The 13,206-nt window shown below is 49.3% G+C and overlaps 1 protein-coding gene across 2 annotated transcripts in view; it reads left to right on the forward strand.

The window, feature by feature from the left end:
• The window catches only part of Gan (gigaxonin), a 57,342-nt gene extending 45,318 nt beyond the window's left edge, over positions 1–12,024 (forward strand). Inside the window, 1 exon segment of one of the 2 annotated variants that reach the window (NM_001414939.1) lies at positions 63–12,024. In NM_001414939.1, coding sequence (NP_001401868.1) covers positions 63–244 — 182 coding nt within the window. In that variant the 3' untranslated portion in view covers positions 245–12,024. 2 annotated transcript variants of the gene reach the window in all.
• The last annotated feature ends 1,182 nt before the right edge of the window (positions 12,025–13,206 follow it).

The raw sequence follows: 13,206 nt of genomic DNA on the forward strand, positions 1-13,206 counted from the left end.
TACTGGGGGCTGCTTCCTGTGGCTCAGGGGCGTCGCTCAGCTCTGCTCCCTCTGTGATTTAGGTACCAACTATGACTACGTGCGGGAGTTTAAGAGAAGCACAGGCACCTGGCACCACACGAAGCCACTCCTGCCATCTGACCTCCGTCGCACAGGCTGTGCAGCCCTGCGCATAGCCAACTGCAAGCTCTTCCGCCTGCAGCTGCAGCAAGGCTTGTTCCGCATCCGGGTCCATTCCCCTTGAGGAGGAAGAGGAGCCAAAAGTGAGATCCTGCCCCAAGCGCATCACGTGGCTGGACGGCAGCAAGCGCAGAGAAGCAGCCCCATCTTGCTGTGTGCTGGGCTTCAGTATGGTTACTCTTTGGTGGTTTTTTAATGCTCAGGCTTCTGCCCTTGTCTGGAGACCGTGTACTGTTGAAAAACTACCTGGGAGGAATCAGTTCCTCCAGCCTGATGCGTCCGTAACCAAGGCAAGCGAATGTCCTAAGAGGAGGGTGTGGGGTTGGTGTCGTGTGAAATATGAAAGTTAAAACCCTGAGGTGCATTTTCCCAGAGGGAACTCTTACCTGACTGACTGCCGAGTTCCAGTGTGTGTGGCTGTGGTAAACAAAACAGCGGAATCTGAATATGCAAGCCAACATACGAGGCATATAAGGTGGTTCTTGCATTGCGTGTGGAGGGGAGGATGCCTAGCTCCACCCAGAAATTGAGGTTTGTGCAGTTACTTTCCACTCATTACTAGTGCTCTGTCTTCAGCCTCTTAAAAACTATATTCTGATGAATTGAAACTGAGACTAAACTATCTGGCAACAGTCTACCTTAGTCAAGATCCAGTCACCCAAGGAGCTCAAGTTGGAAGGCTCCGTGTGAGCTTAAAGGAGCTGCTCACTGTAAAAGATCCTGGGCCAGGCCGAGAGAGTTCTGGGTGGTGCTGTGAGAGCGGAGGGAGTTCAGTCATACTGTTCTTCCTTTCCACCTGGAAAAGCAGAACCATTTCTACGCCCCGGGCTGTCAGTGCAGAGGGGACTTTAGACAGAGTCAGGCAAATGTGCGTTCTGCTGTGACTAAAATCAATGAAGCATTACCAAGCAAAGCTGTCGAGATAACGTGTATAGGGATCAAAAGGTCTTCATCCCACCTGTCCGAAAGCACACTCAGACCTGGTCACTGCTGCTCAGAGCCTTGCCTTTGAGTGCGGGTGTGCACAGAGTTGTCTTTGTGACAGGCCCTCCCAGAGCTAGGAGTTTAGATGACTTGTGTTCCCAGTAATGTTTGGCTGGTAGAATAAACTACCTCAACTTAGTTTTATTCTGTTCCCATTAGTACCCTTCCCCTCCCCTTCCTCATCACCCTCCGGCTCACTTCCCATTAGTAAAAACAATTCTTTAGTTAGTGGAATTTATCTAGTAAGATATTTTGTTTTCCATTGAGATTATGGCACCTTGGTGTGAAATGAGGGACTCTGTTATTTCATAGTGTGCAATATCAAGTTTCCAGTCAACCTGATAGAGAGTTCCTCATTTCTAACTGTTTTCTTCAATTGCTTTCACCTACGACTGTAAGAGGCAACATTGTGTCTTAGTGATCGCTAAGTGTCTAAGTGCATCCTTTGGTTAAATTAGAGAACAGGAATTTCTTTCAGAAACTTCCTACCTGAGCTGTTTATATGCAATTAAAGTGCATAGAAGACATCAATCCTATTTTCCTAAAAGGGTGGTCCTCTGCAGGATTCTCGGACACCTGCTGGGAGCCATCAGCACTAAGAGATTGCTAAGGAGAGCTAAGGGTGGTGGGAGGGGAGAGGGTGGTGGAAAAGGGGCTGGGACCCCCGCTTCCTAACTGCTATGGCCAGAAGCAACTTGGCAAGAGAAAGTCTAAGGTTTTTTCCTTTGCTGTAGGCCAGACGTGCCACACATTTATGCTATCCAGGGAATTGGGTGTCAGTCAAAGCCAGCCTCGGACTAGGATGGCATGTTTCCATCAAAGAAGCTGCCGCAGAGAAGCGCTCGCTCTCTGCTGTTGCCGAGATGGAGAGAAATTGCCAAAAAGGGCAAGTTGACTTTGGTGAAACCTCTGCTCAGGACAGAGTCATGGCCAGACAGACAGAGAGCGACTGACATCCAGACAGCTGTGGTAACTGCTCTGTTTTGGTTGATGTTTGTTTGTTTGTTTGTTTGTTTGTTTGTTTGTTTGTTTTTAACTTCTGAAATTTAAAATTCTCCTCAGTCTGCTTCAGGCCTCTCCAAGGAGACAGTTCCTTGTCTAGCGTGGCAGATGACAGCAGTGTCGCCAGTGCCTAGTGACTTGGTCAGTTCACTTTAAAAAAAACAAACAAACAAAAAAACCACAAACAAACAAAAAACAAAACAGGTTTTTAGTTCAGTTAATTGACACGGTAGCTGCAGAAATTAATGTTTTATAAAGTAAATTTGCAACTTAATATGGGATGCAATATCAACAAAAGCTGCTAAGTGCCAAACTATTATTCTATTATTTTGTGTGTGTGTGTGTGTGCGTGTGTGTGCGTGTGTGTGTGTGCGTGTATAAGATGATCTTGTTGAAGAGTAGGGCTATATTTAATTTGATTTCGATGTTTCAAAGGCAGTCACACCTCTTCATAGCTCTTCTCTCAGCGTTGTGAAGTAGCTTGTAGCTCCTTCCGTGCAGGCTTGCGTTACTACCCAACTTGTGTCTCAGCATCGGGGTGGTCCTTCCCTCCTCTCTAAGGCACTTTGACTGATGTATGCTCTTGCATTTGGCAACTGAGGCTAGATCTGAAATTCTGAGACACAAACGTCTTTGGGGGAAGTGCAGTTTATTTACTGGAAGGCCGTCTCTTAGACCACAGTAGGCAAAGCAAGGTACTCTCCTGAGCTGGGGTGTGAAGTAGGCCTGTTGCTTGCTTGTTTGCTTTTTTGTTTTTCTAACATATCAAAACACAGATTTTTTTTCAAAGATTTAAGTGCTTAATTTGAAATGAAGTGGTTTGGTTTTTTGGTTTGGTTTTTTTTTTCTTATCTCGGAGTGCTTGTGTTGTATGAGGAGAGAAAGTATGACGGGAGAGTGAATGTGTGTATGCATGCTGTGCCGTGTGACTTGAAAGTCCGTCTGTGTATGTTTACCTTTGAATCGTAGTCACAAGCTACATGCACTACTGTCTCCTGGTGCTTCAGATAAGCCCTTGACTCTGCCGGCCTTCAGTCGCGCAGCCGTGTCAAACACACGCGGCGTGTACATGTCAGTTTTGCGAGGCTGCATCTCTCTTCCTTAGGAGGATTTTTAAAATGTATTTACCAGCTAGCCGTTGGTTCTGGAAAGGGCTGGTCTAGGGCTGAGCATGACTGCTCAGAGGAGTTACGGCTCCGGCTGGACTCTTCACAGGATCCAGCAAGTAGAAGACCTGGGGTTGTGTCTGACCCCTGACCCCTGTTTATGCTGCAGCAGATGTTTTGTTCCGTCGCTCTGAGCATTGCTGGCGAGGCTACTGTGATGGCTCTGGGCTCAAAGGTGTCATTATATTCTTTATAAGTGGGCAGAGGCCACCCCTAACACATTCTTTCTATGGAGGTGGAAGTAGAGCTGTTCTTGCTGTGGTGCCTCAGGGTCTGAAGGGCCACCTGTCAGGTGTCTGGGGAAGCAGCTAGCACCTCTTGAGGGCTCTGCTTAGCCCAGGACACTACACCCGGGGTCCCAGAAGCCCTCCAGCTTTCCCGATTGCACAGCCCTCCTGTGGCCAGTTGGATGCTCCGGGAAGGAGTGAGGTGGCTTTCACTGTATGAACCTAGAGGCCCAGAACTGCCTGGGAAATGCCTGCTGAAGGGAGAATCAAGGCGTCTTTGTTACACGTGACTCCCCTTTAGCTGAGAGCACTGAGGAAGCCAGTGATTGGTGAGGCATGACAGTGCCTGTCCCGGAGCACGCAGCAAATACTGAGCAGCTCCCAAGAATGGCGCCCGCTCGTGTTTCTGGGAACCTTACCGGAAGCAGGTGGGACTCAGCCCTCCCTGTCTGGCTTATGAAGTCACTGGAGCTTGAGTGAGGACTCTGTCTGTGGGAGTTGATCGGGGTTTGCAAGCAGGTACTGAGTCGTGGTACCTCAGCCTTCATCTCGATACTTTGCATTAGGCAGAGAATGTCCTCACCAGTCCTGCTGGGTTCTAAATGACACGTTGTGTGTGTTGGTGGGCTGGCCCATGGAGCAGGCAATGAGGACAGAATCAAAAATGCCAAGTGCCTGGTGTACCCAGCACATACCTGTGGCTCCAGGTGCTTCTGTAGGACAGTGAAGACCCGTGCGTGCACCCTCATAATGACCATCATGCTAATGTTAGGTTGACTGCTGCATCGAATGAGCTCAGAATCTTTTCCAGAACTTTCTGCTTTGATCCTCTCACGTTTGAGGAAGGTGCGGATGCTCTTTCCTCTTCCTACAAGGAACACTCAGATGTGAGCCAAATGCAGAAGCCAGGCCTTTGGGCTTCCCAGGGGTAGTCTGGCCGATTCAACAGACTTGATTTTTTTTCTTGGCACGCAGGTGTTTTTATTTCTAAAAAGGATGCATCACTTGTATGGTTTCAGCTTCCAGGCCAAGCCCTGGCAGCTGAAGAAACTGGACGGCCTTTGCTTCTCACGGCAGTTAGTCGGAAGTCTCAGGCTCTACTGTCTTCTAGAAGCCAGGCAGGGTTTGCTCATAAAGACTAAAGCTAACACTTCACTGAATTTGCCCCATGTGGTCAGAGAGGGAGGAAAACTGCCTTGGCACACCAAGGGGTCTTTCTGCCTGTTGAATAGTCCCCAAGACCTCCATGCAGCTCCATGAGCTATAATGCATACACTTACGGGGTAGGCACCAGCGCAAGCCCGTTGGCCCAGAGTGGACAGGAGGCTCCGCCCAGGAAGCTGTCTCACTCCTGCTGCAGTAAAGTCAGGCGGAGCTGAACCGTAGGCTCAACTACAGTTTTTGCAGCCGTGAGTAGCTCTGCCTTCTGCCTGGTGAATTCTGTTCTTTCCTTTACTTTAAGCATTGTAGCACTGACGGTAGATTTGGAGGCCCTGTCCCATGGCTCTTCCTCATCAGATACGGAGACACTGGTGCTAGACGTCTCCTGGCAGCACCAGAGAAGTCTCCATTGCCTGCTTTATGGTATTTCCTGGTTAATCGGAGGGGTAATGCTTACATTCGTTCCCGCTCTTAGTATCTGTGGTCAGCTACCTCATGATGTAGCGTTGTACTTGGTTCCCTGTCAAAAAAAAAAAAAAAAAGAAATCAGTGTTCTGCCCTATAACACAAGCCTGGAAGCAGGCAGTGAGCAGCCTGAGGTCGGATCCCCTAGGCATGTTTTCCCTCCCCCCACCCCACCCCTGCCCCCTTTTTACTAGGCACTTTAAACCTGGAGGAGCAGTAATTCTTCTGGGGCTACTGCAAGGTGATTACTTGAAAGAGTCACTTAAAAGGCTGTGTTTTCCTGTAGCAGTGAAGTACATATGCACACAGCCCTGCCGTGCAGAACAGAGGGCTTAGTCTCCGTCCTCGTTAGGATCAGAGAAGAGAGGGCCTGTCTGATTTGACACAGTTTGCGACTGAGACGCCTGAGGCTGCTGTTATGCTTCTCAAAGGTACTGTTGTTTCTTAGGAGTTTTCCTTTTTACTGGCTCCTTACTACATTCTCTCCCCTTCAGTTCTGATAGACCAGATGTCAGAATGAAGCAAATGTGTTCCAGGTTCAAGACCGAGGTTGACCCAACTACCTCGAATCACATTCTGCTTAAAATCATGACTGGAGTGATTTGTCATACACGACAGGGGACTGTCCTTCTCTTCCCCCTGTGTATCTGTTCTCCACACCATCAGTAACATCCCCAGTGCCCCCACCTCTGGTTTCCCCTGGTCCCCAAGTCAGGTTGAAGTTGCTAAGGGAGCTCTGCCATTGGATACCCTCTCCCAGGAGTTAGCTCTCAGAGTAACAGCCATTTCTCATGTCATAGTTGGAGCTGGCCTACTTAAATGGAAGACTTGGGTAGTCAATAGTAGTCAAAAGAACCCTGTGCTCTTTGCAGAGCCTGACCCTCTCCTCAGCCTTGTGCTCCCCTCAGAGCACTCACCCTCAGATCCAAGCCTCTCCTTAAGAGACCCAGCCTTCCCTTCAGAGCCCCGTGCTCCACTCAGAGCCCTACGATCCCCCCACAGGCCTGAGCTCCCCTTGGAGGCCTGCATGCTTAGACTAACTAGAGAACAAATTGTACTAGACATTAAATTTGTATGCTGATGCCTTTCACAGTTGGCCCAGAGACTTGAACATGGCAGAGCTTCTCCTCAGGTGGCAATGTATGGCAGCATTTGAACCCTGCTGAGCCCATGATTTCGGTGAGCAGCACCCAAGAGAACAAGTCCTCCCTTCCTGCGTTGGCCCCAGACCCATGGTTTCAGTTGTTCCTAGGAAATTACCTGGGACTTGAACAGATCCAAAGGTCAGGAGCATGGGCTCTGGATTGGGGAACCCGGGGTTGCAGACTTGTGTTCCTGTCTTCTGGTCTCAAGGCTCAGTTCAGTTTGTCTTTGGAGGGAGGGCGGGCAGTATGGGTTTTAGCTTCTGTGTGGGTTTTAGCCTCTCTGTGCTCTAAAGAAAGGGTGGACTGCGGAGCCTGGCTGTGTTGTTACCCATCAGTAGTGCAGTTGCCTTGTTGGTCATGTCTGCTGTCCACGCAGACAGTGGGCATGTGAGGCACTGGGCCAGCAGGGCACTGGTTGGGAACTGAGGATCCCAGGCTCCTGTCACTGCCCGCCCTAGTGTCCGCCACCATCTTAGAAAGCAGCCGACATCTGTTGTGCTTAGAAAATCTTTTTCCTTTTGGACACACACCACACATCCCACCTCTCATCTCTGATGTTAGAGTATCAGAAATACCCCCAAGACTTGTGTTTAGGGTGTTCGAGGGTTACAGTCAGGCCAAGCATGGTGGCGCACACCTTTAGACCCAGCGATGGGAGACGGGGACGGGCAGGTGGAGCTCTGTGGGTTTGAGGCCAGCCTGGTCTACATAGCAAGCGCCAGGACAACTAGGACTACATAGAGAAACCCTGTCTCAAAAAATCAAAAGCAAACACAAAGAATGTGGTCATGTCCTCTTTTAAGAGCTTGCCTGACAAAGTCCTCTAAGGATCTTTAAAGTACTTTACCAAGGTGGAACCTTCCCTTTTCACCAGAATATCAAATTTGTCATATACGTTGACCAAGTAAACTGTGTATTTTCTGTATTGCTGATCGAGACCTTAGACTTAAGCTACTACAGCTGCTGCTGCTCTTTCTTTCCTCCTCCTCCTCCTCCTCCTCTTCCTCCTCCTCCTCTTCCTCCTCTTCCTCTTCCTCCTCTTCCTCCTCCTCTTCCTCCTCCTCTTCTTCCTCCTCCTCCTCCTCTTCCTCTTCCTCCTCCTCCTCTTCCTCCTCCTCCTCCTCCTGCTTCTGTTTGGATCTTGTGTATGGAAACTGCTACCCTCTGTGTCCATGTGGTGAAGCACGCTTCCAGTCTGAGGTTCTGGGCAGGTATGCATTGTGAGGCTTGAGCACCCTGGAGCCATCTGGTCTCTGAGCAGGTGAGCAGGCCCTTATAAAGGTCTTTCGGTGAGCATATGAAGGAGCATTTCAGACCAGTAGGCAGAACTACAGAATTTCATTGTCTTGTTTATTTATGTTGTGCATTTTTTTTCTTGAGTTTTTTGAGACAAGGTCTTAAGCCTTCTGCCTCTGTTCCCATCAGGTGGAGTGATGTTAGGGTAACAGGGTGCCTTCCGCAGTCCTGACTGATTGTGTCTGCCAACACTACCAGGGGACCCGCTGTGCTCAGGGCAGCCCATGTGCTGCTCTGCCCACATCCAGAGCTCTCGCAAGCTAGGGGCCCTGGGGACTGTTTATTTAGTAAAGAGGAGTCGTTCCATGACTCTTGTGAGGTAATCCTATGTCCCGTCTAGACTTTGCCTTCTGCCCTCCACTGTTATCATCACTTTGGTCCCTTGACTGTGGCCCCTGGCCACCAGCCATCACAGCAGTCCCTTCCCCAGGTGCTCGTGTCCGACTTTCCCTAACAGTCTTTTATTTCCAGAGATTTCTTTAAGCCATAATGCCCACCAGGAGCATCATGTTTGGCAGACACACATTTTGTTTTAAGCTTGTTGCTGCCTATTCTGCCTTAAGCTGGGAAGTGACACTCATGTCCCGAGCTGGGCTGCCTGCCCAGGAAGGTGCTTGGCAAGCTCAGCCAACTTCCCCTGGGAGCCAGCATGGTTCTTTGTTACCTCTTGTGAAACATTTCTAGGGAACCCATTTTGTTCCTATTCTATCCCTTCTGGGGAAAGCATGCCACAGAGCCCCTCAGCACTGGGGTAGGAAGTGAGCTGTTCACTTCATCCCTGCCTAGAAATGGGAAGGAACTGGGTGCTCATGAGAGAGCAGCCCGGCTGGTGAGAACAGCTCCCCTCCCCATCCTCAGGCTGTTCTCCTGGCCCCTGCCTGATCCTGGGAGGAGACTGAGAACAAGGTCCTTCCCACAGCCCTCTGGAGGGAGGGATCTGGATCCATTCATCAGAGCATCCTCTTATAGTCTACTGGCTTTCAAGCCCCCACCCTTCTCCCGACCTGGCTTTCTAGTTGCTTGAACTGTGTCAAAGAATCAAGGAGGGTGGGGGGAGGGCAAGATGGCTTAACAGTTAAAGCTTGGTAACCCGAGCTTAATTCCCAGAATCCATGTGGTAGAAAGAGAAAACTGATTCCCACAAGTTGTCCTCTGGCCTACACACACACACTCACATACACCATTATTACTAAGTAAATGTAAAAGGAAAATTAAGCCAAGTGGTGGTGGCGCATGCCTTTAATCCCAGTACTCTGGAGGCAGAGACAGGCAGATCTCTGAGTTCGAGGCCAGCCTAATCTACAAAGTGAGCTCCAGGACAGGCAGGGCCACACAGGGAAACTTTGTCTCAAAAACACAAAGAGAGAAAACTGGAAAAAGGAAGGAGAGAGCTGTAACTCTGCTCCCTGGACCAGGCACGGGAGCAGCAGCCTACCCAGAACGTGCCTTCTCAGCCCCTGACCATCCCTGCGCTGGCAGCTCCCACCAAGCCAGCCCTGGCAGCAAGACAAACACCTGCCTCCCAGCAGCTTCTGGGTCAGCACCCAGCATAGCCAAACCCATCTCCAGCCTGGAGCAACTGGGGACTAGGAGGAGCCTTCCACCTCCCCTGAGGCCACCATAGACTCCCAGAGTCAGGGGCCAGCACCAGGCCACATGTACTACCTCAGCATCTAGCATCTGTCTCAGCACTGTGTGGTCCAGATTGTCCATCAAGATGTGCTAGAGTGGGGTCAGACGCCTCACACAGGCGGGTTGACACCCTCCCTCTCCGCACTGGCCCCGCAGCTCGCTGTGGGATTCCTTCCTGCATCCCATGGCGTGCTCCAGTGAGCAAGCCAGGCTTCTGTCTCCTCCTGCCTTGTTTAGCTCTGACTTCAAATACACCATGAACCCCCAAACTGTGAGTAGAGTCAGAAGTGGGAATAGCTTGTTTGCAGTGAGAAAGGGACCACTTTTTTATATTTTCATCGCAAGGGTTTTTGCTTCAAGAGAAACTCTAGAAACTGTATGTGATGCTGATGACCAGGGCCATGAGGACTGTGGGGATACCTAGAATAACTCACAGAACTTGACTGCAGGCTGTGTAAAGACAACAGTAACCGAGTGTAGGGCTGGAGAGGCAGCTCAGCTCAAGCTGCCTAGAACTCCAGCTCCAGGGGATCCGATACCCTCCTTCTGACCTCCTCAAGCGTGCATACACACAAATAAAAACAGGTAAATAATAATTTGGAAACTGGTACCCAGGGCAAAAGTATCCTCAAACTTAAAAAAAACACAACTAAGCCTTCACTCTGTCATGTAACAACTTCTTCTAGATGGCACCTTAGGGTTCAGCTTCATCACTTAGAGGTCATCTAAATCCTACGGGCACGAAGAACTGTATGTTAGGAGCTACACCAAGTGGCCTTCCGTGGAGAAAGAAGTCAGGCATGGTGGTGAATAAACACCTTTAATCCCAGCACTCCGAAGGCAGAGCCAGGCAGATCTCTTGAGTCCAGGCTAGCCTGGTCTACAGAGCAAGTTCCAGGACAGACAGGGCCACACGGAAACCCTGTCTTTCAAAAAAAAAGAAAAGAAAAGAAAGCACGAGCTGCCTGTCGCTTAATTCAGCAGCCAGTGACTTCTGCCCGTGGGGTCCTTCCGTCTGGAACCCACTTGACAGCCAGTTTCCATTTAGATCATCCTCCCGAAAACTTCCACGTCAGCAGTGGCACATGGTAACGCTTCCTTTGACCGTGGTGTCCCGTTTGTAAATTATGACAGCCATAAACAAAGATGGTGGCTTCAGTGGGAGTGCCGACCACACTTCACAGTGAGTCCACAGTTCATGCCCAGCCCCTCACCCCCGACCCCCAGCCTAGATCGCCCCACCCTTGCCATTCGTCAGTATCCAAGCTGCAGACGCAGCCCAGGCAGAACTCTGCAGCAGTCAGAATGAGATCCACCCACGGTGCACAATGAACACAGTGATTTGCTGGTCTCCTGTCCCTAGTGTCTGCTGCTAGGAGAGGAAACCAACAAACCCATTGAAAAGAGAATGTAAACTGAGTTAAATAAGATTGCCCATCCCTGGGGCTGGGGATTTAGCTCAGTGGTAGAGCGCTTGCCTAGCAAACGCAAGGCCCTGGGTTCAGTCCCCAGCTCCGAAAAAAAGAAAAAGGAAAAAAAAAAAAAAGATTGCCCATCCCTGGGCTGGGGACCACCCTTCCCAGGGCCCTGCTTCTGTAGAGAGGCCCGAGAGTACTCCTACTGTGTGTACTGTGCTGATAGTAATCATCCTTGCAAAGAGCTGGCTCCTAGCACATTGCTGGCTTACCCTGTGATGCTTCTACCATAAGGACAACTCCATAAAAACCGTATAAATACCGGGCTTCAGAAATACCGTACCAAGCTGGGCAGTGGGCAGTGGTGGCGCACACCTTTGATCCTAGCACCCAGGAGGCAGAGACAGGCAGATCTCTGTGAGTTCAAGGCCAGCCTGGTCTACAGAGCTAGTCCTAGGACAGCCAGGACCTCACAAACACTGTCTGGAGGAAAAAAGTAGGTAAATAAGTAGAATCTGTCAAAACAAATCTGTCTCATTAACATATCTGTATTCCATGGCATGGTACCCGTGGAACAGCTCTTCACTTAAACCCTGCAGCTCTCACTATTCAGTGTTGTTCCCAGACAGAAGACAGCTGTGCTCAGGTGAGGCTGAGTGTGGAAAAGCTGAGCGCCCTTTGCACAGTGCTCTTGCTGGAAAACTGGCGTTCGCAACGGGCGCACATAAACAGAATGAAAACCATTGTCTAAATAGTGTAAAATATTTGAGGGACCAGAAGGTCACAAAGTACAAAACTGTCCAGAGAATTTCCTCCCACTGTCCCTGTCTCCTGCCTTGTGGGCCAAACGTATCCGTTGGGTGGAGTGACCGATTTTCTATTCCTTTGCTGGTGTCTACTATAGCAAAGTCAGAAATCATTTTTTTAACTTGTAATGTTTCTTACAAAGTTATTTTATGGTTTACAAGCAACACCGATGCAGAAGGGTGTGTTGATTTCCGTAAGTGGCTGCATTTTGTTTACAGGACTTGGGTATTGTGGCTGACTGGGGTCCGGTCCTCAGCTCTAGCACTAGACCTGGGTCCTGGGGAAATGTGGTCATTGTGCTGTTCCCTCGTACCCAGGATCAGTGAAAGTGTTTTCTCTTTTTACGTAGTTTGTATGGACTGGGTTTTATAATGGTAAGAAAACAGAGTGTTGTATTTTGAGCTGAAATTTGTGTACGGTCAAGTAATTCTGTTTTATGTATTGGAAGTGCGTTTACAACTTGAACTATTTTCTAGAAGAGTGTTGGACAAAGTGAATTGTCTTCAAGCTGTTTCATTAACTAATAAAATCATTTGATGGGGAAGACATTTGAATTCCTTTGTTGTGTGTGTGTGTGTGTGTGTGTGTGTGTGTGTGTGTGTGTGTGCAGGTGCATGCATACATGTATGTAGAGGCCAGAGGTCATCAGTGTCTTTTCTTCCTAAACACCTTCTGCTCAGCCCCCCACCCTGGCCAGTGAACCCCAGAATCTTCACCTCTCCCATGGCAGGATTATGAATTTATGCCACCACGCCTAGTGCTTTTGTTTGTCTTAATGTGCGACTTGAGGACGAAATGTGGGTTCTCCTCCATGCAAGGCAAGTACTGTACCAGCTAAGCCAGTGCCACAGCCCCTTGTTTTATTTATTTACCTCTTTTTTTTTTTTTGATGGATTTTGCTGAGTCAGCATTGATGGACCAGTCTTAAAAACATACATACACCACACATGCACTCACGAGCACATACATGAGTGCACACACAGGTGCACTCACAATACAGATCTACACTGATGTCACAGGACAAAGAACTTAGAGAATCTCTCAGAAAGCCAAGTCAAGTAGATTGAGTTTGTATACACAGACTGCAGGTTGGCCCCAATCATGGATGGTAGAGTCATTTGATTTTGGGTCATGTAGGTCTGGACACTTGGCCTTTGGTGCTGTGGGCACATCCTTTTATCCTGGGGAGGGTTGCTGTTGAACAGTCTTTGAATAAAGCCCTTAAAACCAGGGCTGGAATCCGGCCATGATGGGTCACACCTTTGATCCCAGCACTCAAGAGGCAGAGGCAGGTGGATCTCTTGAGTTTGAGCCCAACCCCATCTACAGAGTGAGTTCCAAGATAGCCAGGGCTACACAGAATGGAGTTGGGAGCTCCATGAAGCTTCACCTTCAATGCCCAAGTCTCAAATGTTCAGCATCATAGAGAGATCCCTTCAATGTGTTTGAAACATGGACCATACCCCTGTGTCTTCATCCTGGCTGTGCCCACTGACTGAACAGGACATTTTCACAGTCTTCTGTGAGCCTTTCAACTCAGACCCTGTCCTCTTCCGGAGTTGTATGCTATGCTGGAAAATGGCATCTGAACTTGACATAAGCCTCAGCACCTGAGAGGCGGGAACCTCAAGAATATGCTTCTGTGTGACAGGGCTGTAGGCAAGCCTATGAAGTGTCTTGGTGATTGACCGGGAAGGACCCAGCTCATTGTGGGCTGGCCCAGGTT

Source organism: Rattus norvegicus, chromosome 19 (assembly GCF_021556685.1).
Source record: "Rattus norvegicus strain SHRSP/BbbUtx chromosome 19, alternate assembly SHRSP_T2T, whole genome shotgun sequence".
Classification (NCBI taxonomy): Eukaryota; Metazoa; Chordata; class Mammalia; order Rodentia; family Muridae; genus Rattus; species Rattus norvegicus.